This window comes from Eleginops maclovinus, chromosome 23 (genome assembly GCF_036324505.1).
Source record: "Eleginops maclovinus isolate JMC-PN-2008 ecotype Puerto Natales chromosome 23, JC_Emac_rtc_rv5, whole genome shotgun sequence".
Classification (NCBI taxonomy): Eukaryota; Metazoa; Chordata; class Actinopteri; order Perciformes; family Eleginopidae; genus Eleginops; species Eleginops maclovinus.
The window spans coordinates 4,947,435-4,970,461 of record NC_086371.1 but is presented as its reverse complement, the minus strand read 5'-3'; the positions used below and the strand labels follow the sequence as shown (position 1 = coordinate 4,970,461).

Sequence of the window (23,027 nt, the reverse complement as noted above, 5' to 3'; positions counted from 1 at the left end):
TTTACTACCATTATGCCATGTAGCTTATCTGTCAATTAAATGGATTAACTGGTATTTATTTAAATGAACACCATCCTTTATAGGAAAAAATAACAATTGACTTTGTACAATGACTATTCAGAGAAACCTAAACCATGGTCAGCCTTGGGCTAAAATCCTGTTTCGGCATTTAAGGGTAAAGTTAAGAGAAACATTTTGGGAAACAAACATCTCCATTGCCAACATTTTTCCTGTGCTCTCTTCAAAGTGCCACAAAAAAAACTTGGGCGTTTTTTTAAAGGTCAAATCACATATTACTTTTCAAGACAGCCTTTTGGAAAATCATATTTTTCACCATAGATCTCTCTATGCTTATGGCTTTCATAAAAGACAATACAAGAAACAGCTTATTGACACATAAACTCATCGTAGAAAAGTTGTTTTATGTCTGCCCAGGAATACTTTTTCTCTCATTTAATAACTTGGTTGGTTCAGAAGTGTAGGAAATGAATTCCAATTGGTTTATTCCTGAAGGAATTTTCAAAAACAAGTCCACAAAAAGTGCTTTATGCATTAACATGCACTGCAATTTACAGTAGGAACAAGAAGAATGTGTCCACACAAACAACAACAAGAAACATAAATCCGGTATATGTGGAATTCTATCCAAACCACGTCTTTAAAAGTTGTTGGCAACCCTACTACTAACATTTGTTTAGCGTTTTTGTAGGCCTTTCATTATGTTAACAATGTTTATGTATTCTCCCTGTTAAAGACTAAGACTGTGACGTACATAGAAACCTTGGTGAGAGATATTAGGTTAAGACTGGAGAATCACATTTTAAATAACATAATCAAGCATTAATGTTTTGCATGCAGTCCTTGTTAAAACCTGCTGCTGTTCCTTTTTGTTCACAGTTCACTAAGGATGTGGTGAGTCAGCTGGACAGTGTTAAGATCGACCTGAGGGGGATAATCTTGTTGGAGGCTGAGGGGAAGCAGAACCTCCTGGATTTCTCTGAAGCAGGGCTGTCAGAAATCAACTATGCAGACTACCTGGAAGAGGTGACACACAATACATTACATAACCATTAACTGCTTACAATGGGCATGCTTACATTTTGGATTTGCATGTTACTGTTCTCCTGTTTAAAAATCAGGCTGACATTAATTAGCTTTGATGTTTATATATATTATTTTACTTTGCACTCTTTCCTACTTTGTACTGGAACTACCCACCCCAATTTCTCTTAAAATAAAGGGGAAATAAAGATGTATCTAATAAATAAAAGAAACAGATGCATCTGAAAAAGAAAACCAATATCAAAAGTATAAGACCAAACAGCTCACACTCAAACTGTGCATGATTCAAATTACAATACATAACAAATGAACTGAAAACACGGAGAAAGGACAAACACATCACATAGTACAAGTCAAATACAAAATGTAAGAAATATTCTTTAGTTAAAGAAGCAATACCACATCGCATCAAAAGCAGTATAAACAAAGTGTGCATAAGAGTACCAAAAGTGCCTTTATGGGTAATTAGTAAGTTTAAGTGAATATGAAAAGATCAATGTCCCTGTGACCTGCAGTGGAGTACAATTATAAAGTAGCATTCAATGGAAATATTCAAGTAAAGTATAAGTACCTTACATATTAAGTACAGTATTTGAGTAAATGTACTTTCTACCACTATAGGCTCTATGACGTCAATGTATCAGTCTTACATACCAGTGAAATGAAAGACCAGGGTAAATATTGATAACAGATTATTCTATACATATACTATAATGGTATATTTACTTTAATGGTCTGTTACCAGAAATAGCATGGTTCCTAAGGGTCTGTTAAACACCCCCTCCCTGGCTGTCAGTTAACATACAGCAAGCAGCCATGCTTTACTTAATAGGAGCTGCGACCTGACACAGTACACTGTGTTCTGTTGAGCATCACTGAAGCCTGATTATCCAAAAGTATTCCTGCCAAGGCAAAGAGTGCGTAGGAACAAGCCTGGACTTGGCAGTCCCGTCTTCTTCAACACTACCTGTCGGGTTCACTTCGATTTATTCTTCTGAGAGCAAGAAAGAGGTTGAAGGACTCCATTCAAGTGCAACACCTGTCCTGATTCCAAACTCAATCTCAAAAGTCAGGAGGAGAGGTTTGAGTTTCTCCAAAGCTTAGATAATAGTGTATCATGAGTACAATTCTATTAGAAACAGATTACAGACAGCACCCATACAAGTATGCAACTTTAGAAACTCTTTTCTCGGCCGTTTCGGCAATAACTATAGAACATTTGAAACATCTAAATAATCCTTTACTCGGTTTATTGTACATTGCCTTCCTTTTTGGAAAATGACATACAATTGAGTTTATGGAGGTAAAAATGTCTGCCAACATGCTATTATCATATGTGAATTATTAAGATGATCAAAACTGGTATGCAGACAATCTTTACCTGCTGCCAACACCCTGATTTAATCTTGGGCATAATTTAAGTGACTTAATCTACCTAGCAGCTGTACAGGAAGTTTGAATTAATAGCAACATGTTATTTATTGTTTAGTCACTATGTTTTTTTTTAATTTCCAATCCTTCTAGTTATTTGTACCTCCTGCGTACATGGATTGCCTTCCCATTTAACAAGTATTTAGTGCTTGAGCATTTGCTTCCAAAGGAAATACTGGAGCAGTGAAGTGGTTTTAAAATTGCCCCATTGATGTGTGTTTTTACTACAGCAGCTCAAGCTTAAACATGTTTCAACTTAACAGTCATTCCAAGGAGCAGTGAGATATTTTTAATGTAAAAGCAACAAAATGAATGAAAAATGAAAGGAAACCGGCTTTTTTTATTACAGTTTGCAGCTAATAATGGATGAGATTCCTTAAGTGTTTTGCCCTCCAAAACAACCCCTGAGAGAGGAACGTTTACATGATTTATTTTCCTCTCTGTACTCGCGTACGTTCAGGTCAACAAAGGGGTTACAGTGATGGACCTGCTCACATATGCCAGAGAGTTGGAGGCGCAGACAGACCTCATGGTAAGAACACCTTGGAGACATTACATTTAGCTGATGCTTTTATGGCTAACATACACACAGCTACATGTTTCTCTACAGATGCATCATTTGATTACTTTCTCTGCCTGTGTGTGTGTTTCAGCCGAGAGGCGGTCTGCAGTCCTCTCTGAAAGGCCACATCGGCACTCTGCGGCAGATCCACACTCAACAGATCATCCCCATGGAGCAGGCCATGGTAATGCCTCTTTTTTTTTCTTTTTTTTAAGCTACTGAAATAGCTTGAAAACGTTGCAAAAACAGCAACGTTTATTGTATTTTCCATCTAAATATATTGCTTCGATCTGTTGTTTTATGATGGGGAAACAATGAACTGGCACGATATCGGGATAATAATATTTGCCGCTAACCTAAAAGTGTTTCTTATTCGATACAAATGTTTCTTGTTAGAATATTGTAGAGTTTGGTGGTCAGTATTGAAGAGGAATGGACCGAATTGCTGAACCACAGTGGCCTTAAAAGACCAGAGAGCAATGCAGCTGCGGGGCATGTTGTGTGCGACTGAGGGATGCTTTTTCTTGTAAAAAATTAACTCTTGTTCTACTTTCGCTGTAAGGGCGAGTAAATGCTTTACATTCTTACTAATTGCTGGCTGGGGGGGGTTGCTCTGGGACACACTGGGAAAAGAAGGAAAAGGATGAACACGGGTTGAGGGAAAATATGACCCAAAAAACCGAACTTAAGTATGCAAAAGTGGATTTAACCTTTAAGGGATTTACTGTAACTTACTTTTTACATAGTATGGTAAAATGGAATAAGTCATATTTATTGCCGACACGTGTTTCCTGCATTTTCACGTAAAAAAAGAATATATCATATTTGCATATCAAGATCATATTAATAATATAATTATATTTATATTAACAATATATGAGGACACTAGTAGCAACAAGGGAATGACCCTCAGCTATGAGGGAGCATTTTAGTGTATTTTAGCTCATTGTTTTGGTTCTATAGACTGTAATTTCACAATTACGGCAAAAGTGATATTAAACATCAAAATACACTTAAACATAAATATAAATAAAAAAGGTGTGATAGGGACAAAATACATTAAGAAAAATGTATGTTATGTAAGAGTCCAGGCTTAATAACAGCAATATGATGATGTGTCAGTGTAGTGGAGACCAAAAAGAAAGCTGAGTGAATCTTGGACTAATATATACTCATGTGGAGGTCAGAAACACAGCTCTAAATGAATGCTAATGTTGGATATGTGCTTGTGTTTCAATAAGCAGCTAACGGCTATATTTGACAAACATACTTCATATCATCAAAGCGTTATATGTTTATTTTCCCTGTTAATGGCAGTACTGTAATATTGAATAACACCAGGGTTTTACAGCCGTTCAAACAGTGATGCACTTCAACGCGACTTTTACAACAGATTCTTCTTTCTTTTTCCACTTTCAACTTCAAGAAATATGTTAGAGCGAGGGTAAGCTGAAATGTGTCCGTCCCGTGTATTTAGTGTCCCCATTCATCATATGGATCATTCAGAGATATTGTCACTCACAGATATAGTAATCTGAGGAATGTATCTCATTCTAGGTGGTATTGTAGGACATTGTGTGTGCTCGTGTTTGTATTTACATGAAATATATATGGTGTTAAACATGGTTTTGTACCAAAATATTAAAGGGTATCCACTTAAGAAAATAAATGCTGGTTTAATCCACTTGTTTATTTGGTGAAAAGCTCTGATCTTTCCATAATTTATGAGAAAATCAGGAAAAGATTGATAATTTATTTCTTTGCAAAGTGGATATTTCATTTTGGAACAAAAATCTTCAGCAAGCATGTAATAAAAGCAGCATTGTTCATCAAGTGTTGTTATTACCTGGTCTCCCTTTGTGTTTCTCTGGTGTAAATGGCCCCTAAGTGTTTCCCCTGAATCTCCAGGTTGCTGGTGTTTAATTGTGCTTTTAATATTCTTTTTAAAGAGTGCATTGAACCAGAGTATGAGGTTCCTGGAGAGGACAGCTTCAGACCTGCCAGTGAGTAAACAAGCTCTTCAGTATAGATCAGAAATATATACTTAACTTAAAGTCAAAACTGATCAAAATCTATCATTTCTTCCCTGCAGAACAAAGTTTTAGCAGTTCTGGATGCGATTGAAGCGGCCCAGTACCTCATCTCCCAGAATGCTACACATTTAATCAATCAGGTAATGCAAGGATACCTTAGTTTGTTTATATGTTCTGTTTATGAAATGATCTGCACCTCACATTTTGTCTTTATCTATCACAGGAAACGGGAAAATACACAGCAACCATCGTTGGCTACTTCAATCAATACATAGAATGGGTCAAAACTTCCGTAAGTGTTAATTTGTTAGCTTTATTTGCACATTTTCAAAATATAAAAGGTCATGCAGAGTCAAATTAAATTAAACAATAATAACATATATGTGCAGGTAAGGTCCCGCTACAGGTTTATCAAAAAAACTTTATTTTATTTAACTTTCTCTCTTTTGTTCTAAAGTGTTGACTTGAATCCAAATCTTAGTCAAAACCAAAAGCTGTTTGTACAAAGAGAGAAATGCACTTTGCATGGTACATGAATTTCGGACTCAATACTGAGAAGAGCAATATAACTATTACAACCTCTATAAATTGGAGGAATTTGCTTTGTGGCTCATTGGTTTTTGCGGCAGTTAGGAATTCACGACAAAGTAAAAAAACAAGAGCAAAGACACGTTTGAAGCCTGGAGCTATTTTCTTAGAGCTGTCAATAGGAAAACATTTATTTCAATCACAATGTTTTTGTTGTTTTCCAAAACACTTAAAAGTATTAAGGATCTACTTGGACCTTTTGTGCAATGTGCAGTTAAACTTTCCGCAAAGCATGTTACCAAGATTGGATTTCATGTTTTTAAGCCGCAAACAGAATTAAACATAAAGAGTTTTACACGTTTCTGAATCTGTTTTGAGCCGATGTTATACTGATTACATGTCTCTTCCTGCAGCTGGCCTTAGAGGTGGCACCGTGCAAGCCTTTCAGCAACATGCTGGACACGGCGGAGATCATTGCTTGCAGCTTTGTGGTCGACTCCATGGTAATGATATCACAGGAAAATACGATTGGGAAAGTTTAAAGAGGTCACCGGAGCTTGTTTGTGGTTGATTATATTACAACAGATCGACTGTAGTTTATTAGTGTTATTACATTTTAAAATCCAAATTACATTTAACACAGTGAGGTAGATCAAAAATACATAAGATATAAGCACAAACTGTGGATTTTAATTTAAAGCTGTATTTAACGATTTCATTCATTAGGCATATATCTAAAGTAAAAATGGATGGATGGATGGACATTATTTTGTTACAGAAGCAGCAGTGTGTTCAGACATAACAATTAAATACTTAAAAGTGGAATAGAAAAAAAATAAAAAAGGAAAAATATTTAATCAAAAATATACAATATAAAATATTCTGGATCATTTAAATGTTCTAAAACTGTCCAAAATACTGCAGTTAGTAGCAGGAATATGTGCTTACACTACATGAGCACAGACACACTTGCATAGTATAAAACGTACAGATATACAGACATACAGACAATTGCAAAAAATATATCTACAGCCGTGGAAAAAATTAAGAGACCACTCCACTCCAAACTTAAATGTTTATCTCTACATGTATGGCAGCCATTCCAGTGTTTGTTGAACTCCGAAACAGAGAAAAATTGCCAGTAGTTTATAGAATACAATTAAAAAAATCTACTCAAAAGACGTACCTACAAAAAATAAAACAAGAGAAACTGATAATGCTGAAGTGGTCTCTTAATTCTTTCTGGGGCTGTATACATATCAATTTGGTCTGTAAAGTAACATGTAGGCCCATTATAATATCTATGCAATTGCTTCATTGCTTTGTCTGAACAATCATCTAAAGCCTTAAATATGGACATTACAATCACAAACAACAAGAAAGAAAAGAAGTAACTCGTCAAAATGACTAACGTAGAACTAGGGATTATTGGGCATACTTGTTGGGAAATGACTTCCTTGATCAATAGATAATCACAATTATAATTCCAGACTAATGGTTATGGATTTTTCTCCACAGAACACATTCTGGATGGGCCTGGGCTGCAGCACTCTCTTCCTGCTCCCCAGCATCATCCTCGCAGTGAAACTAGCCAAGTTCTACCGCAGGATGGACACAGAGGACGTTTACGACGAGTGAGTGCTAATATTTGTTCATTCTTTACAACTGCATGCATTTATTTTACAGTTTATAGATAAAATAGCAACAGACGGATATCATTAAGACAGTGTTAAGACATTACAGTTGATATTTGATATGCTGTGGATCGCTGAAGGACATCCTTCTTTCTCTACAGCTTTGTACGTTCTACCGGCTTTCTGAAAGTTATATCTAGCAAAGCTGCATAATGAGGAATCTTACTCTTTATTTTCATACTTAATCATTTGAACTAATATATACTTTTTTAAATCTACACACACTTCTACACACTCTTGCATTTAGGATTCAGTGACTTCTGCGCCGTGATTTTGTTGATTTATGTCCTTCTGCCTTCTCTCCTGTTTGTAGTTCCTCTGTTTCTGGGACTTGGCATTTTACTTTGTGATAACCATTTCTACGATTTCCATTTTCCATATCTTTTATTTTATTGTTTCATTCCTCTCTGTCAAGCACTTGGCACTTTACAAAGAAAACATTGACACACTTGTCAATTTACATTTCTTCTTCAGGCACCTTCTGTTCTCATTTAAAATCACAGCTTTACACAAACGTGACGCAACATCTCCATCAGTTGTCATGCGATCTGTGCCGGTTCACCTCCCTCTGGTGCATTTCTATCGCTGAACATCTCAATAATATGTTTATGTTGTTGTTTTTTGTGTATCTTTATAGCATTGAGACAATGCCCATGAAAACGTAAGACATTTAAACCACCTCCCTGTCCTTTCAACTTCTCTCACTCTGTGCTTTTCTCCGGATCTTGTAAATAGATTGTTTACTAAATTCTTGGTGCTGGTTTTACGTAAGCTTGAAATTGCTCTTATGGGTGGATGGTGTGGCTTCTTGTCGTGTGCTACCTTTGAGAAGTGCCCCTTACCTTTTAACGAAGGGCTCTCGCATTCATTACCTTACAAGTCCACCTGTTTTTTGTAATTAAAGTGTAAATAAAACACTATGGTTTATACTCAAAATAATATTTATCTCTTAACAGTCTTGAAAAGTTTGATTACTTGGAAAACAAGCATTTCTACTACAAAGCTTTGACCAGCATGTCTCATACATTACATTTTTCATCCCTTTTTTGTATACGATGTTTTGGTTTCAGTATGGAAATTGGTAATAATGGTTATCATAGTGAGAGGTCACAAGGTATCCCAAATCCTATGATGACAAGGTAACACTTAAAATAATCCTGTTACTGCATGTTATGGGAGGTGGAGGCATGCCTGGGGACGTGGGCTTTTTTTACAAGCATTATGACGGGGCCGGACGACAGTGCATGCCTTTGAGGGAGTTGATTCATTGCGCACACACGTACACACACGGCTAATTGACAATAACGACAAAGCTGACAAGTAATGGTATGGTTTATTAGAAAAACATAATATATCTATATGAAATTATTTTAAGTCAAAAAGTACTTTAAAACAGAGTTAAATTGATTTAGTGAGAAAGAATATTTAGACAATTTAGAAAATATGCATATTCACTTCATTTTCTGAAGTATGAAGCTATAGTGCCAAGAGGCAACTGCTTTAGTTTAGCATCAAGACTGGAGCAGGGGAAACAGCTAACCTGGTTTTGTGTAAAATACAGACAACTCTAAAGCTCACATATTACTGTATGTCCTGTTTATCGTCAAGAAAGTGTTTCAGAAACTTTACCCCTAAAACTACAATGTGTTGGGTTTTATTCAAGGTCCACAATGTGGTTCATATTCAAGCTTTTTAGGGAAATGTCAGCCATGAAATTGAGTACCATGGGATGAATTTAGCCTTTGATGATCCTAAGACTTTAACTTTAGCAATATCATCAACACTCATTGGCTAACACGTTTAACAAAGACATTAAAATAGCAAACACATTCAAAACATCAGCATGTTAACATTATCCTTGTGGGCATGTTAGCATATTGACATTTAGCAAATAGAATGAGAGTTACAGTCTCCCAAAGATTAATTAACAAGAGTATATATATACATATATATATTTGTTATCTTTTAAGAAAGCCGGCTATCTCCTTTGTCTTTATGCAAAGCCAAGCTAACCATGTCTGTATTTAACGCACAGCAATGAGAGTAGAGGGATCTGCTGTTGTGAATCTAAAAGTGGTAATATACTTGCTACCATTACTTCTCCTTATCTTCTTCAATGTTCTGCTGTGTGGTTTTCGGGGTGATCTACTAATCTACTGCATGCTCTGTATGTGGGATGTTCATGTGGAATGAAAAACCTTCCTGTTTCTTCTCATTTAGAGTGAGCCAAAACCCAACGAATGTACACCTGATCATTTTGTTCAGAGAGAGGCAAGCATGTCAAGCTTTGGTGTGATGCTGCTCCTTTCATTTCCTCCTTTATTAACCAAAAAGATCTAACTGCATGTTGTGTATTTTTAAGTTGCATTTGAAGACGACGACACGACAACCTACTGTAACAGAAGCTACAGGGAGAGAGCAAAACAGCTGGACCAAACGTCTTCGCTTCTGTGTCATCTTTTAAACACATTGAATTTGAGTTTCATTCCATAAGCTGGAAAAGTAAAACCCAAAGAGAAAATGTTTCTATGGTCTTTACTCGTAAAACATTTAAAATATACAAATCCTAAAATGAGTACAAGATGTTGGAACGACAATTACAAATAACTGTCTACAGATACCACATGTATCTACATCCTCATTTGACCTTAGGTAAAAACGGTTGCTACTGAAACACTGAGAATTCACCACCAGTTTTTCTTTAAACCATATTAACCTGTAAACTCACACTTACACAACAGGAGTGTGTAAATACCATTTGGGATTTTTGGGAACTCAGAACGTGGTTAAATTATCCTTTCGTCAACAATATTTATCATCAAACCCATTAAACCCCACTAATGTGAACATCATTTTATACTTTAAGACAGTACTAAAGTGTGGATACAGTAAGCCATCATGATGTTGGTAAGCTGTTCTGCTCTCTGCCTTGTCAACCACTCGTTCTGCTTCCTCTTAAAAGAAGAGAAGCAAGCAGTGGTTGTTAAGTTTTAGTATGTGGCTGTTAATGTTTTGCCTTGTGTGTGTGTGTTCCTGTGCTGGTAGCATCCCTACCTATGATACTATGAACAGGTTCCCGCGGGCCTCGGCTCCTCCGAGGCACATCGACTGGTGACAGAGAGCCGGCTCTTGTTCTGGCTCCTGAAAGGTACAGAAAACCTGTGCGTCAGACCTCTGTTTCTCTAACACTTTTTTAATTTGATTCCTTCTTTCCAATCTTTACTGTTTCTTTTGCACAGCCGTCCTCTCGCCCCGCTGTTCGTCTGTCATGAACACGTGATCTTTCCCTCTCCTGTTTTTAATCTTAGTTATTTGTAGTACTCCTTTTAACCAAACTCTTTAACACTTCCTTACAGCTTTTTTTTAGTGCTTTTCTGCTCACAATGACTTTGCAGGAAAACCATCATGATAAGAATTGCCAATTTTATAATCACTAATGAACCATCAATGTATTCGCCTTGTTTGATGTTGGTTGAGAACACCACATTTTCTTCAAAAAAATGGCATTATTTCAAGGTATTATTGTTAGTTGTAATCCACACACTGAATATCAAATAGAGTGGCGCAGGGATGACGTATTTTGTAGGCCGACCCGGAAGTAAGCTGCGTATGGGTTCCCTCGACGAAAAAGCAATGCAATTTCTCTATAGGATTTGGGAATATTGTAAAAAATAAGATCTGTAGAAAACAAACCTGTTTGATAAATGACATTTTGTTCAGCCGGATAATCTCCACATGTCTATCCTTCTTTTATAATTTTCGAATCATATATCTAATCCCCAGAAGCAAAATGCTAACGTTACGCTATAAACGAACTACAGACAAGTACAGCATAACTAGAAGTCATTTTCAATTACCAGTCTGTTATCGTTTTACAAAGATGAGCTAACAAACTTAGCGGGAGTTGTTATGTGTTAGGTGTATTGACGTACAACATCCTCGACAACTTCTATAGTCCTATTCAGCCACTTGTTAACAACCATCGTTTTTCAGACACGTAAACTCCTCAAAAATCACCAGGGGGGGGGGGGGGAGATTCACTGCTGATGTGTTTAATGTCGTACAACAAAACATCTTTTATGAAGCTCCTTTGTGCAGCTTCATAAAAGACTGCACTCTTATGTCTGTTACTTCACACAACAGCCAAAGCTTCATTCATGCGATTCAAAACTGTTCTGAGAATCTAATTCATTCTTTGCAAACATTTGTTTTTCTAGTGCCGTCACAAACTGGAACTAAAATACACCATAGTAAGTATGTTTGACATCTTAACCTCTTTAAATTCAAGCTATTTAGTTGGATCTTTTGCAATCGGTTCAACAGCACAATGAGTTCCCTGGATAAATACGTGGTAGGGATACACCGTTTAAAGGAAAATAGTCATTATATTGCCAATAATGAAAGATTCTGGAACGTGGTGATGTTGTATAAGTGTGATTGTTACCTCACGCTTAAGTTGTTTAAATGAAGAGTTACGCAAAGCAGTACAAGTTGTACTTAAACTTTCCTTAATCCGTACAAAAGTGGAGCAATGCCTGGATTTATTTGGTATATTTTGAGTTTACTAATCAAAACCTTTCTTTTTTCAGGCTGTTTTTTTCACGAGGCCTCGGACCAGAGGAAGCTCAGTAGAAGCAGGTTTCCTTACAACAAAAGAAAACACAAAGCCCTTTTTTAAAAATTAAATCTTTAGCGATCAACTCAACCTCCTCAATCAAGCAGATCACAGCCTTCGGTACAGATACCTGTTCCCCCCTCAAAGAAAAACTGCCTGCAGGACATCAAACTTCTCCTTCATCAATCTGAGCCAGGCTTGTTCTACATTTTTTTTTTCAAAGGACTGCTGTGTCTGCGTTTACATTTGTTCAGACAAAACTGAGCTGAAAAATACATTCAGCGAGAGGACAATAACGGTGATGCCTGTTATCGTAACGTACTTGTCTGTGCTTAGGAACACGGTGACTGAAAGGTCATGGCAAGCTGCTAGAGGAACTTTTCTCCTGCTCTTAGGATGGATCTATCACATTCAAAAGATGCTTATTCTAAAAGGGGAACAGTCTGTCGTTGTATCTCTAATGTGAGGTGCAAATTAACATGAAATCCAATGTGTTTCAATGAGTGTTTCATGATGAGTGAGAACTGAATGATATGAAGAAGGCGGTAGAACAGGTTGGTCCCAGGTGGATATATGGTGAGAAATATGAAGAATGTTAGCATGAGTTTAAAACGGAAATGTTTACAATATTACAAAACATCCAGACATTACTGCTGGCTGCGGGGATTTGCAAAAGACTGGTTGCCTTTCAGAAGTTTGTTTCATGCAGTTTTTGTTTGTACAGATATGGTCCTTTCTTAAAGGGAAAATGAACCCATGGATGCTGTTACACTGTAAATGCCAACATTAATATAAGACGTTTCACCAAAGAGGGATTTCCAAGCACAGATGCATTCATTTAAATAGTTGTTGACACCTACAAAGGGTAAAAGATACACAGTAGAGGGAAATGTGTTTTTAATGTCACATGTTTATCATCTTGGGACCATTTGGTAGGTTTGGTACCACCCATTTAGCCAGCTTAAAAGCATACCTCCATTGGAGAAATCATCCTGGTTTGGGCATTAATCACATGAGTACCATTAATACTCAAACAAAATCAGTAAAATGCATCATTAAATATAATTTAACCAACAGTGTAATAAGCATTTGAGGTGGATTTTCCCTTTAAGTCATGAAGTTTATATATATCTATTACACATTAAGACAGAGTGTCAGGCCTGTAGATTGTTCCCTAGCTGATGAATTGATTAACAAGCTATCATGTTGAGTTCACTAACATGACATTTTTACTGAGACGTTTCTTGCTTCCATAGTGATGATGTGTTTAAAGTGGAGAAATACTTTCTCAAGCCAAATTGTTTTTCTTACCCTAGGTCTCAGTTCTTTAGTAAAGTGCTTGTTCTGTTTCTGCTTTTTAAACCCCACAGTAGCTATGGATACATTTACAAAACTATATACTGTACAAGTGAATGTATTCAAGAGCTATTTGTTATTTTGTATAACTTAATAATGTTGGCTGAGAGATACGCTGAACTCTTAGCGATAAAACGCATTAGACAAGCCAATCCAGTCATCCCAACCTCGCCTCAATGTTTACAGGTTAGATTTAGACAATCCATTCATGGGACAATTCAAATATCCGAAGCCCAGAAGAATGCTTTATGGTTTACACAGTTAATGGTTTGATGCACACTGTAGAAAAATAAATGTCCATCTTAACATTGAACGTTTTAATTATACACGTCTAGCTAATTGTATACTTTAACAAAACCAAAGCAATATAAGCTAGCCAACAGTAATTACTTAAGACTTGTTTATTCAAGTAAAGAAGAACTGTAAAGAACATTAAATAAATTAGTACAAGTTCATATTTTTACTGTATTTTGGTCAAAATCAAGAAAGAGCTGACATGATTTAGAAATAACTTTGATGCTAGCTTTTTATCCCTAGCATTAGCATCAATGTTGTGTCACTTTATCAAACTACAACAGATATTTTAACTCTGCTACCTTGTTGCCTTTGAATTACTATTTAACTTAGATTCATTAAAAGGAGTATATTTCATTTCTGTTGATAAAGGTTGTCCAAAATAAATATACTTAGCAAATTAGGGTAGTTAGCTAGTAGCTACAGCCAGAAATCTAGCTAGCTCTCTTGTTCTACATACAGTCACTTAAATACTTGTGCATATACAAGACTGTATACATAGTTTAATATTCATAAGCAGTATGCCATACATGCTGTAGTCTTAATGTGAAAATCTTACTATGATGTAAATTCAAAATGGCTTTCTAAAGCATGAATTTATATGAGTTTTTACTTGTTTCTTTATTAAGATGGACATTTACCAGTGTGCTCACTTTGACAGGACTATCATTCTTGTCCGCTAGCGTCTGGATGTGACATCATGATAGAAAATTGTTCTGATTTATACATGCTTATAAGTGCTTAAACTAGGTATCGTGTATCCGGACTTTCAGATACATCAGTAAAAGGTTTGAACTGTGATGCTCCTACAGCTGGGCACTGATGGAGCAACTGAAGAGGTAATTCTTAAGTTGGGGGGGGACGAGGAGAGTGTATAAATTGTGAATAAACTTTGAAATTCAATCTATCATTGTTGTGTTTTGTTTTTCAGTTTTGATTATATGTAGTGCCTTTATTAGAATGCTAAACTGGTTCTGTCAATAAAACAAATGTGGTGTCTTGACTTGGAAGTGCCTTTTTTAGAAAGCATTTGCTTTTCATCATTTTTGAAAACGGTCAAATAAAATGAAAATGCAATATCCGTGGAAAAGTAACAACAGAGAAACAAAGCAGGCGTGAATACAAGCAAGAATGGCAAACTGTAAAAATGTAAGGCTACATGAATTAAAATAGTGATAAGCTAAAAAGGGACTGTTTGGTGTAAGTGGGGCATAACCTTAATCTATTTATACATGCGTATGTATGTATATGTATGTATGTATTACCTTATATGCTGCTGAGTAGGCAAAACTAATTCTTTAAAAATGATCAATAATCAATGTTATTATTCACAATATATTTTGATTATTTCTTTTATTATTAAAAGCAATTAAAGTAATCACTAAATGTAATGATGTTTAGAGTACAATATTTAACATAGCAGGATGTAAATGAATGAATAAAGTAGATGTACTTAGTTACATTGCACCACTGGAGAAATGAGACATCCTGCTCAGTGTATTTTAAAACTTTAACACAATACTGCACATTCTTCTGTGGTGCTGCCACTTCTGGCCAGAGCCCACTGGTTGCGTTACTGGTCAGCTATTTTCAATAGGAGATGATTAACTTCTTCCATAGGCTTCGTTCTGAGGTTTCTCCAGTACCAACCAGTGTTTGGATACATACCACCAGAAAACCACATGCAGGCTCATTCCTACTTCTAAGTAGGCTTGTATAAAAGATACATGAGAACAAATTTTCAAAAACAGAAGCAGCAGTTCAGGCCAATTCTATTTTTCATGTGTTTACTGGCACATCACTGACACTGAGCCTAAAATGGTTATTTCCCAGGTTAAACAAAGTTGTACATTACGGCATAGAATGGTTGTTTTTGCAATTCAGTTGTACATTATGGTATAGGCAATGTTTGTTTTCTGGGATTCTGTACAAGTTGTACATCACTATATGTACATTCTATCTTTGGCCTTACTGGTAGAGCTTTACACAGGAGATCCAATGGCTCCTACAACAGTGAGCACTATGAGGGGCTCTGGAGGAAAGTACTCACATATTAAAATGCATAAAACTGTCTACTGTCAGGATTGTTATTGTTTTATTAACATTTCTGTTGTTATTTCATAGCTTATAGTGATTTGTCCGATTTTAAGAGCAGCCACAAAAAACTGCCTCTTGCAGGAATGGATAATAAAAGCTGGTTTAAACTGAACGAGATCAGAGGCATCGGACAAAGAGAGCGGTGAATATGCTGCAATCTCAGCGGAACACAAAACACTTGGGGTGGGTTATAAAACAGTTTAATGAGAAGCTCAGCTGAATTTGTGTTTAGAAAAAGATGGGAGCTTAAGAATTTCATAATAAAAAAACTTCATCCTTTAAGGTTGATCACATTCCTGATGGAATAAACATGGAATTCACTATTGGATAAATAATAATTACACATCATTTTGAGATGCTTTTCGTTGAATATTTACATTTTTGTGCAACTCTCATACTAGTGCATTTCAAAAGGAACTATTGTAATGTTTACTCCCTCTTTTCAAGCTGTAAAAACCCTACATTTTACATCATACAGTCTTTAATGTGGGACTACTTGCTATTTTTTACATAAGTACTGTACAGTAAAAGAAACGTGTCATTGTTTTTGTTTGGATGTACTGTATATCCATAAACTTTAAGGTTACACATGGAGACGCTTCTGTTTGTTTTCACTCATACATGTCTCACAGTGGGACCTTTTTCTCCATATGGACATGAAAATAAAGCAACTTTATACATAGCCTACCCAACCGCACAAACATGCTAACCCCCTGGTGGTATACAGACATTTCTCGTTATTTCTCAATTGACAAAATGACTTTCCACGCTCCACACTGAATTTAGTCTGCCATGTGTGACTTCCACACACACATCCCTTTGTGGTTGTACAGTCTGATTGTGTTTATATTTGGGAAAGAAATGATAGGGTACCTTGCATGGTTGTGAGCTAGAACTGCCTTTTAAAAACAAGCAAGAACTTGAAGGCTTTGGGAGGCTCGTTTACATGAGCGCACTCCCAGACATGTTACATTTCTTTCTAATCGGCAGACATGCAAACATTTTTAAAAACTATAGTGTGTGCAGAGAAGAAAATGTTCTATAAGATGAAAATTGACATAATTTGGTTCTTCCTTATGTGTGACAGTTTGAACGTTGCTGAAATAACACCATGATGAACATGAGCATCACTGTAAACAGTTTGTGGTCCCTCGCTCCTCCAGACAGCTGATGAAGCTGTGCTCTCCTCCTCCTCTTCCCATATATGTTTTGCTTCGCCTGTTTTTTTCGTCACATGAATTCCTTGCTCGGCCAATAAATAGCAGGAGGGACCGTCAGCTCGAGCAGTCAACTCCTCTTACACGCAGCATCTCTCTCACACCATGTGGACCCAGGTCAGCGCTCTGCTGCTCCCGCTCGCCTGCTGCCTCTGGTCGGCCGAGGCTCAGACTGCAAACAGACAAAGCAGCTGGAATGATCCCATTAAATTCAGCACCAAGGCCAAGGACCAGTGCACCATGACCATCACCGGTCAGGGGGAATACACCAGGCTGAGGGTGACGTGCCAGAGCCGTCAGCGCTCCTACTGGTGCGAGTACATTGGACGGCCTCACACCTGCAGCAGCTACAACAAAAACCCTCGCCACTACTTCGTGCAGATGATGTGGGGCCTCAGAAAGCTCCAAAACGCCTGCCTGGGGCCAAGGCAGATCAAACCCCACATGTGCAGGAAGGCAGGCGATGAGTCCCAAATGGTCTTCTCATCAGGATCCTTCTCCCGTACATCGCCGGAGGCTCCAATGAGGCCAAAACCAGCAACTCAGCCTGCGAGACCTCAACCTCGCCCTCGGCCCACAAGACCCGATTCTGCAAGGCAACCTAAGGCAAAGCCCACAGAGAGAACCAATTCAGAATCAGCGACCCCACCTGTGGAGAGCAAAGCTAAGAGGTTGGCTCAGCAGTACTGCTGGAGGTCGCTTCGAGGCATCTGCTCCTTCTTTATTGGCTTGGTTCGGAAAGACTGAGGAAGGTAAGCAGCAGTAGTCTGGGTCACTTCAATAACTTAAAAATATATTATGTTAAAGTGAGAGCACTTTCATGAAAATTATGTGTATTTAAATAAGAAAAATTGTCTCCAGAAATGATTTTAAAAGGATATTTTTTTCTTGCTTAACACATTACTGATCCAAATAATGTACGACTGAAAGCATCAAATATTTGCTATTTTAAATGTGTTTTGCCCCTCTGTTACATTCACAGATGTACAATGAAGACTTCAACTATCTGATTATAGCAGCTCTTGAAGGGAAAACCCAACCGGCAGTTTGGTTTACATTGTGGAAGAACTGTAGCGCCCTCTCCACAGGAAGAGATGGTACTGCTGTGACCATCTGAAGCAGGATTTCTCTGTGAACCTTGCATGCATCACCCTACAAATGTCACTGTTTGAAAAAAAACTCTACTACCTGTCTTAATGTAACACAAGTCTGAAATTCAAAGTTCTTCTCTGACTGATGCACAAACATTTGCAACAACACATTTGACTGAGACAGAAAACAAAGACCTGAGTATAATCTACGTGCATCACTTACTATATTGTTGGGAAAGAGACAAGGTCTGAAACAAGGGAGTGATTTATGTACTGCTGTATTTAAAAGAAATATATAATGAATGTGAAAATATCTTTATTAAATAAATAAATATTATTTTCCATTATTCTGTGTGGATCAGCTTTTTCTTGCTTATTTTGATGAAGAATTACAGAAATCCAGTAAATGTATTGTGTTTATTGAGATTTTCTAGGAAAAGCCTGGCAATACTGAAAACGGCTGCTATATACTTTGTGGTATATAAAAAATGTCATGTCTTAAAAAATATTCATAACCATCCCCACATTGCTACACCACGGTTGACCACTAGATGTCGCTGTTGCTTCAGTTAAACGGATCACTAAATTCAATCAGTGATTTTCTCCTTCAGGGACATCTGGCTCTTTCAAGATATTTCCAGTCTTCTTATTTGGTAAACTGTTCTAACAGATAGTGCAGTCACGGTTTTTAAAAAGACTTTGCATTTGTTTGAATTAATGCCTTAAAAGGGAAGCTATCGTACAAGCAGGTGGGACTTCTTAAAAGCAGGCAGCACAATCTAAAAAAACAGATCATTTTAGGTCTCGAAATCTCACATAACTCTGGTAAGTGTCTCCCAATTTTTTAAGTCTCGAATGTGTTCGATTAAGAACTAATACAGACAGAAATTAAATGTCAAAGTGCATACAACATTGAGGGAGTGTAGTCTACTCTTGCACAGAATAAAATAAAGTTTGGCTCCAAAGCAGGATCTGATTTGGTGCTTCTTTTAAATAACAAATTCCAGAATAGTTTCCATTATTTGATTAAATCAACATGTTACAAAACTGTATTAGAAACTTTCATAATAGTTTGAGGTAACACTGTCTTTACAAGCTTTATCAGAATATCTCTAAAGACCACCCTTTCATCGGATGACTAGTGTGAAATCAAGCCGTCCAATCATGCATTGTGTGTGTGAAGGGGAGGGCTGATTCTGCAGCAGTGTGCTATGGCTGCAGGTACATTAAGCAAAGGCGACTCTCATCTCTCAGGTGTTGGAACTGTAAACCCAAGTTTGCTCTGAAAACTTCAGGTAAGTTTGTTCATCACTGTTTTTATCTGAGCTCACTCTGTAATGACCCCTGATTACTAATCCCTTGGGAGTTAGTATAATGTTAGGATTTATAGTGAGTACTTGTTCTAATAGCACTCCTACGGTGGTTTAAAATGCTCTATGGTACATTACAAATTCATTAAGAGTAGTTGTATTTGTAGCATTGTCTTAAAAATCAAGGATTCAATCATCTTTATTCACTGATACTTTACATTCCAATTTCCTATTTGTTCCTTAATAGCTCATTTTTGTTTTCCATTTTATTTTTAATCTAAAATCCAATTCATATGGGAGTTACAGTTCCTCATGTTTCTTTGATGTCTTGCCTAATGCATTTTGGTGTCCTAAATTGTTTTTAAGGTGCCTAAAAAGATGCTACTGTAGAACAAAACTTTGGATGGAAAACTAGTTATTTACGCATAACACAGGTATAATAAATTAAGATGATTTTTAAAAAAGGGATTTGTGGTCATGCTTAAATCCTAATTTATCATCCTGCAGGATTTTTTGTGCTGCTTTCATGGCTCTCCTCACCAATGTTGCCATCCTGCTGGTCTTGGCTTGTATTTCCCATCAGCTGATGTTGAGCAGCTGCCAGAAAAGCCATGGACGGCGGGGAAGAGAAACAGGCCGAGGACAACACAAGGACAAGCCAGGGCTGAAAGTGAGCCGCCAAAACAAATCTGTCTCTGCACAGCCCATCAAGGGAAAAATGGTCACCAAAGACAAGTCCGAGTGCACCTGGGCCGCAACAGGTGAGGAGGTCTTCATCCTCGGGGTCAGCTGCAAGAAGGGGGGCAGGAGCTTCAGCTGTGAATATGTTGCCAATCCGACCGTCTGTCCACAGTACGTTTCAAATGCCAAACTTTACTGGAGGCAGATCGCCAGGTCACTGAAGAAGCAGAAGACTCTGTGCAAGGACAGCAGTACATTGATCAGGACAGGTTTGTGCAAACGAGCTCCCAGAGAGGCTCATTTCAGACTCCATAACACTCCGAGGAAGACTGACGAGCCATCAGATCCACTGCCTGAACCCAAAGCTGTCAAATCCTGTCAACCCCGTCACAAGAAGCTGGCTGAGGAGCACTGCAGCGACTCCTGGTCGAGTTTTTGCACATTCTTTTTCACTATGGTGCAGGATATTGATTGCTGAGACAGAAGAAGTGAGGAACTAAAATAGAATCAGCTATATATGCCATCACATTAAGACTTGTCTCTATTAAAGATTCTTTATAGAAAGTTGCTGCTTGTATAGACTTAACCACATTGTTAATGTTAATCCTACACCTCAATAAACATGTTTCTATCTATTCTCTAATGTTTGTTCTGTGATTTGGATTTGGGCAAAATCTACAGTTCTGATTACTTTCACAAATTATGTTTCTAAACATCTGACTTGTATGTAATTTCATTTTAAAGGAATTTCCTTTCCATCATACTAATTGCATCCTTCATTCAAAAGACCTTAGTCAAGACAGCCTCATCTTGTGCTTTGCAGTTGCAACAATTAGTGCGAAATTACAAAGCAATGCTGTTCTGAGCCTCTCAAATGTGGAGGTTTAATGTGTGTCTTTGTTTTATATCATATTAAAGTGAATATCTTTGGTTTTTGGGCTGAAAGATGTTTTAATGGACATTTCATTCATTTTAGGACATTTTGAAAACCAAACTGTTAATTAATCTACAAAATAATCACCAGTTTAATGAACAATAAAAACTATCATGATAACTTTTAATCTAATTGCAAACATTTGTTTCACATCATACCGATTTCATTTCGACTCGGGCTTCTTAAATTGCTAAGCTTTTTTCTCTCTTTTCCAAATGCGTTGGCAGAGTCCTGCTGAAAGCATAGCTGGGAGATTAGAAGTTTGAGCATGTTGGGTATTTACACAGTAATTTAACCAGAGGGAGTGAGGTTTTTTAGAAAGCCGTTGCCTGCATACTTTGGCACTGACAAGCCTCTGAATCCACACATGCTCAACTTGCAAAATCAAGGTCAAAGGGCAGCAGGTTTTTGGATTAGATTTTGATAATAACAATAGAGATTTGGCAAATTAGAGACATTATGTTTGGCAATTATAACAGAACCATTGTGTTCTGTGACTTAATCTTATTTTTACTATTAGACTCGTTTGTAACCTCAGAAAAACGTAGAATAGCAATACTCTCTTGTCCCTCACCAGCTAAAATTGAGTTACCCTTCAGAATAAAATTGATCCCATTTATATTCAGCCTATTCAAATCCTCGGTTTGGAAAATTAGGGCAAGAAACAACAAGAAAACTAACCCTGAAGAACAAAATGTGATATCAGATCAGGATTTCACTAAATCATGGACACGAAGTGTCAGAACACATGTTCAGAGATCACAGAGAGACATGTTTAGGTAAGAGGCAGACATACTTTCTCCACCGAAGCAGCTCCAACAGACCAGAAGAGAGCAGCCTCGGGGACATGCTGTGATTCGAGAAAGGGGAATGACTCATTATCCTTCATGATTTTAGCTTCATCTCCTGCTGTAACATAATGCACTGCCAACAGTGGAAATCCATCAAATTCAAAGTCTCTCAGCAGGTTGCATTCTGGGCCATGTATACAATCCCTTAATGGTGAAATGAGGCAGCAATGTGGCTGCAACCAAAAGTAAATTAGAGGGACAGTCACAGAATAACTGCAGGAATGTGAGGAAGTAAAGGAATTAGTTTTCAAGCAAGAATTGTGTGCACCAGCTGCAACTGAAAACACAAGACTTTCATTCTGTGGGTCAACTTGTAAAATGTGAGGCAAAGCACACAATCAGTAAATAAAACTCCCAGAAAAAAAAGCCAGAAAACCTATAATGTATTGTTATTTTAACAGAACTGAAAGCAGTGTTCAAAGCTGTTGAAATCATTTAACATTAGGGACCGACTTTCCTTTTCAAACACAAGCAAACCGAGGAAAAAACTACATAATTAGGGTAATGGGAATACAATTGTACTAAAGTGATTTACTATTCAATCATTTGAATGCATCAGACCCACTACAGTGAGACTGTCCACATACTGCATGCCTCAGGAAGAGGATAAAACTGAGTCATTCATACAGTGGCATTTAAAAAAGAAGAATTACACTGACAATAAAAGAAGGAAGGATTTACTTGCAAATGACACCGTTAAAAAAAACTTGATTACAAGCAGTAGAAGCATAATATAAAAAAACTAAAACAAAGTCCAAGTATCTTATGGTTGTACTTAAGCACACTACTTGAATAAATATACTTGGTTACATTAACACAGGTGATAACCCGAATAAGCACTCACCTGTTCTCCTCCAGTTGCTATAAAACTGCTCCATTTCAGTTGAATGTGTGTTGTATTTGTTTATGTGGAAGAAACGAAACTTTCACTGCGTTTTCCTTCTGTTGTCATGTTTGGTAATCCTCTCATAAAAGGTGTCTCAGGTCCTGAAAGTGTTTTTCTTGACCAGGTACAGTAACATCCTCTCGAGTCAAACCCACGGGAAGCAATGCTAATGCTATGCTAGCATCACTTGCAAGCCAGCAATTAGCTAATTCGTCCTGGAGAGACACTGACACGTTAAATCTTGTTATTTTTACCAGAAGTTTGGTTTATATAGGACAAAGTCCCACGGCAGGGTTTGACCTAAAATATATCTTTAAAAGACTTAAAACGTGTTGTAGAAGATACTCCTGTGACCTCCGTTACTATCCGCTTTAAAGGAAACACC

The 23,027-nt window shown here is 37.2% G+C and overlaps 3 protein-coding genes and 1 long non-coding RNA gene across 4 annotated transcripts in view; all 4 read left to right on the top strand.

The window, feature by feature from the left end:
* Positions 1-14,482, top strand: part of prom1a (prominin 1a) — a 68,877-nt gene extending 54,395 nt beyond the window's left edge. Inside the window, 12 exon segments of the mRNA XM_063876338.1 lie at positions 898-1,044; positions 2,954-3,025; positions 3,147-3,239; positions 4,482-4,499; positions 5,005-5,058; positions 5,148-5,228; positions 5,312-5,380; positions 6,030-6,119; positions 7,135-7,250; positions 7,948-7,971; positions 11,528-11,560; positions 11,900-14,482. Coding sequence (XP_063732408.1) covers positions 898-1,044; positions 2,954-3,025; positions 3,147-3,239; positions 4,482-4,499; positions 5,005-5,058; positions 5,148-5,228; positions 5,312-5,380; positions 6,030-6,119; positions 7,135-7,250; positions 7,948-7,971; positions 11,528-11,549 — 786 coding nt within the window. The 3' untranslated portion in view covers positions 11,550-11,560; positions 11,900-14,482.
* Positions 7,983-10,419, top strand: LOC134859693 (uncharacterized). Its single transcript, XR_010165139.1, has 3 exons — positions 7,983-8,449; positions 9,346-9,386; positions 10,356-10,419. It is a non-coding gene; the product is annotated as an uncharacterized LOC134859693 (long non-coding RNA).
* A 2,466-nt stretch (positions 14,483-16,948) lies between the features above and the next one.
* On the top strand, positions 16,949-18,327 carry fgfbp2a (fibroblast growth factor binding protein 2a). The gene is made up of 2 exons (XM_063876339.1): positions 16,949-17,641; positions 17,872-18,327. Exon 1 carries the CDS (start codon positions 16,995-16,997, stop codon positions 17,634-17,636), a length of 642 nt encoding a protein of 213 aa, XP_063732409.1. The 5' UTR covers positions 16,949-16,994; the 3' UTR covers positions 17,637-17,641; positions 17,872-18,327.
* Positions 18,328-19,195: 868 nt separating this feature from the next.
* Positions 19,196-20,980, top strand: fgfbp1a (fibroblast growth factor binding protein 1a). The gene is made up of 2 exons (XM_063876910.1): positions 19,196-19,275; positions 19,798-20,980. The coding sequence occupies exon 2, from the start codon at positions 19,817-19,819 to the stop codon at positions 20,447-20,449; it is 633 nt and encodes a 210-aa protein (XP_063732980.1). The 5' UTR covers positions 19,196-19,275; positions 19,798-19,816; the 3' UTR covers positions 20,450-20,980.
* The last annotated feature ends 2,047 nt before the right edge of the window (positions 20,981-23,027 follow it).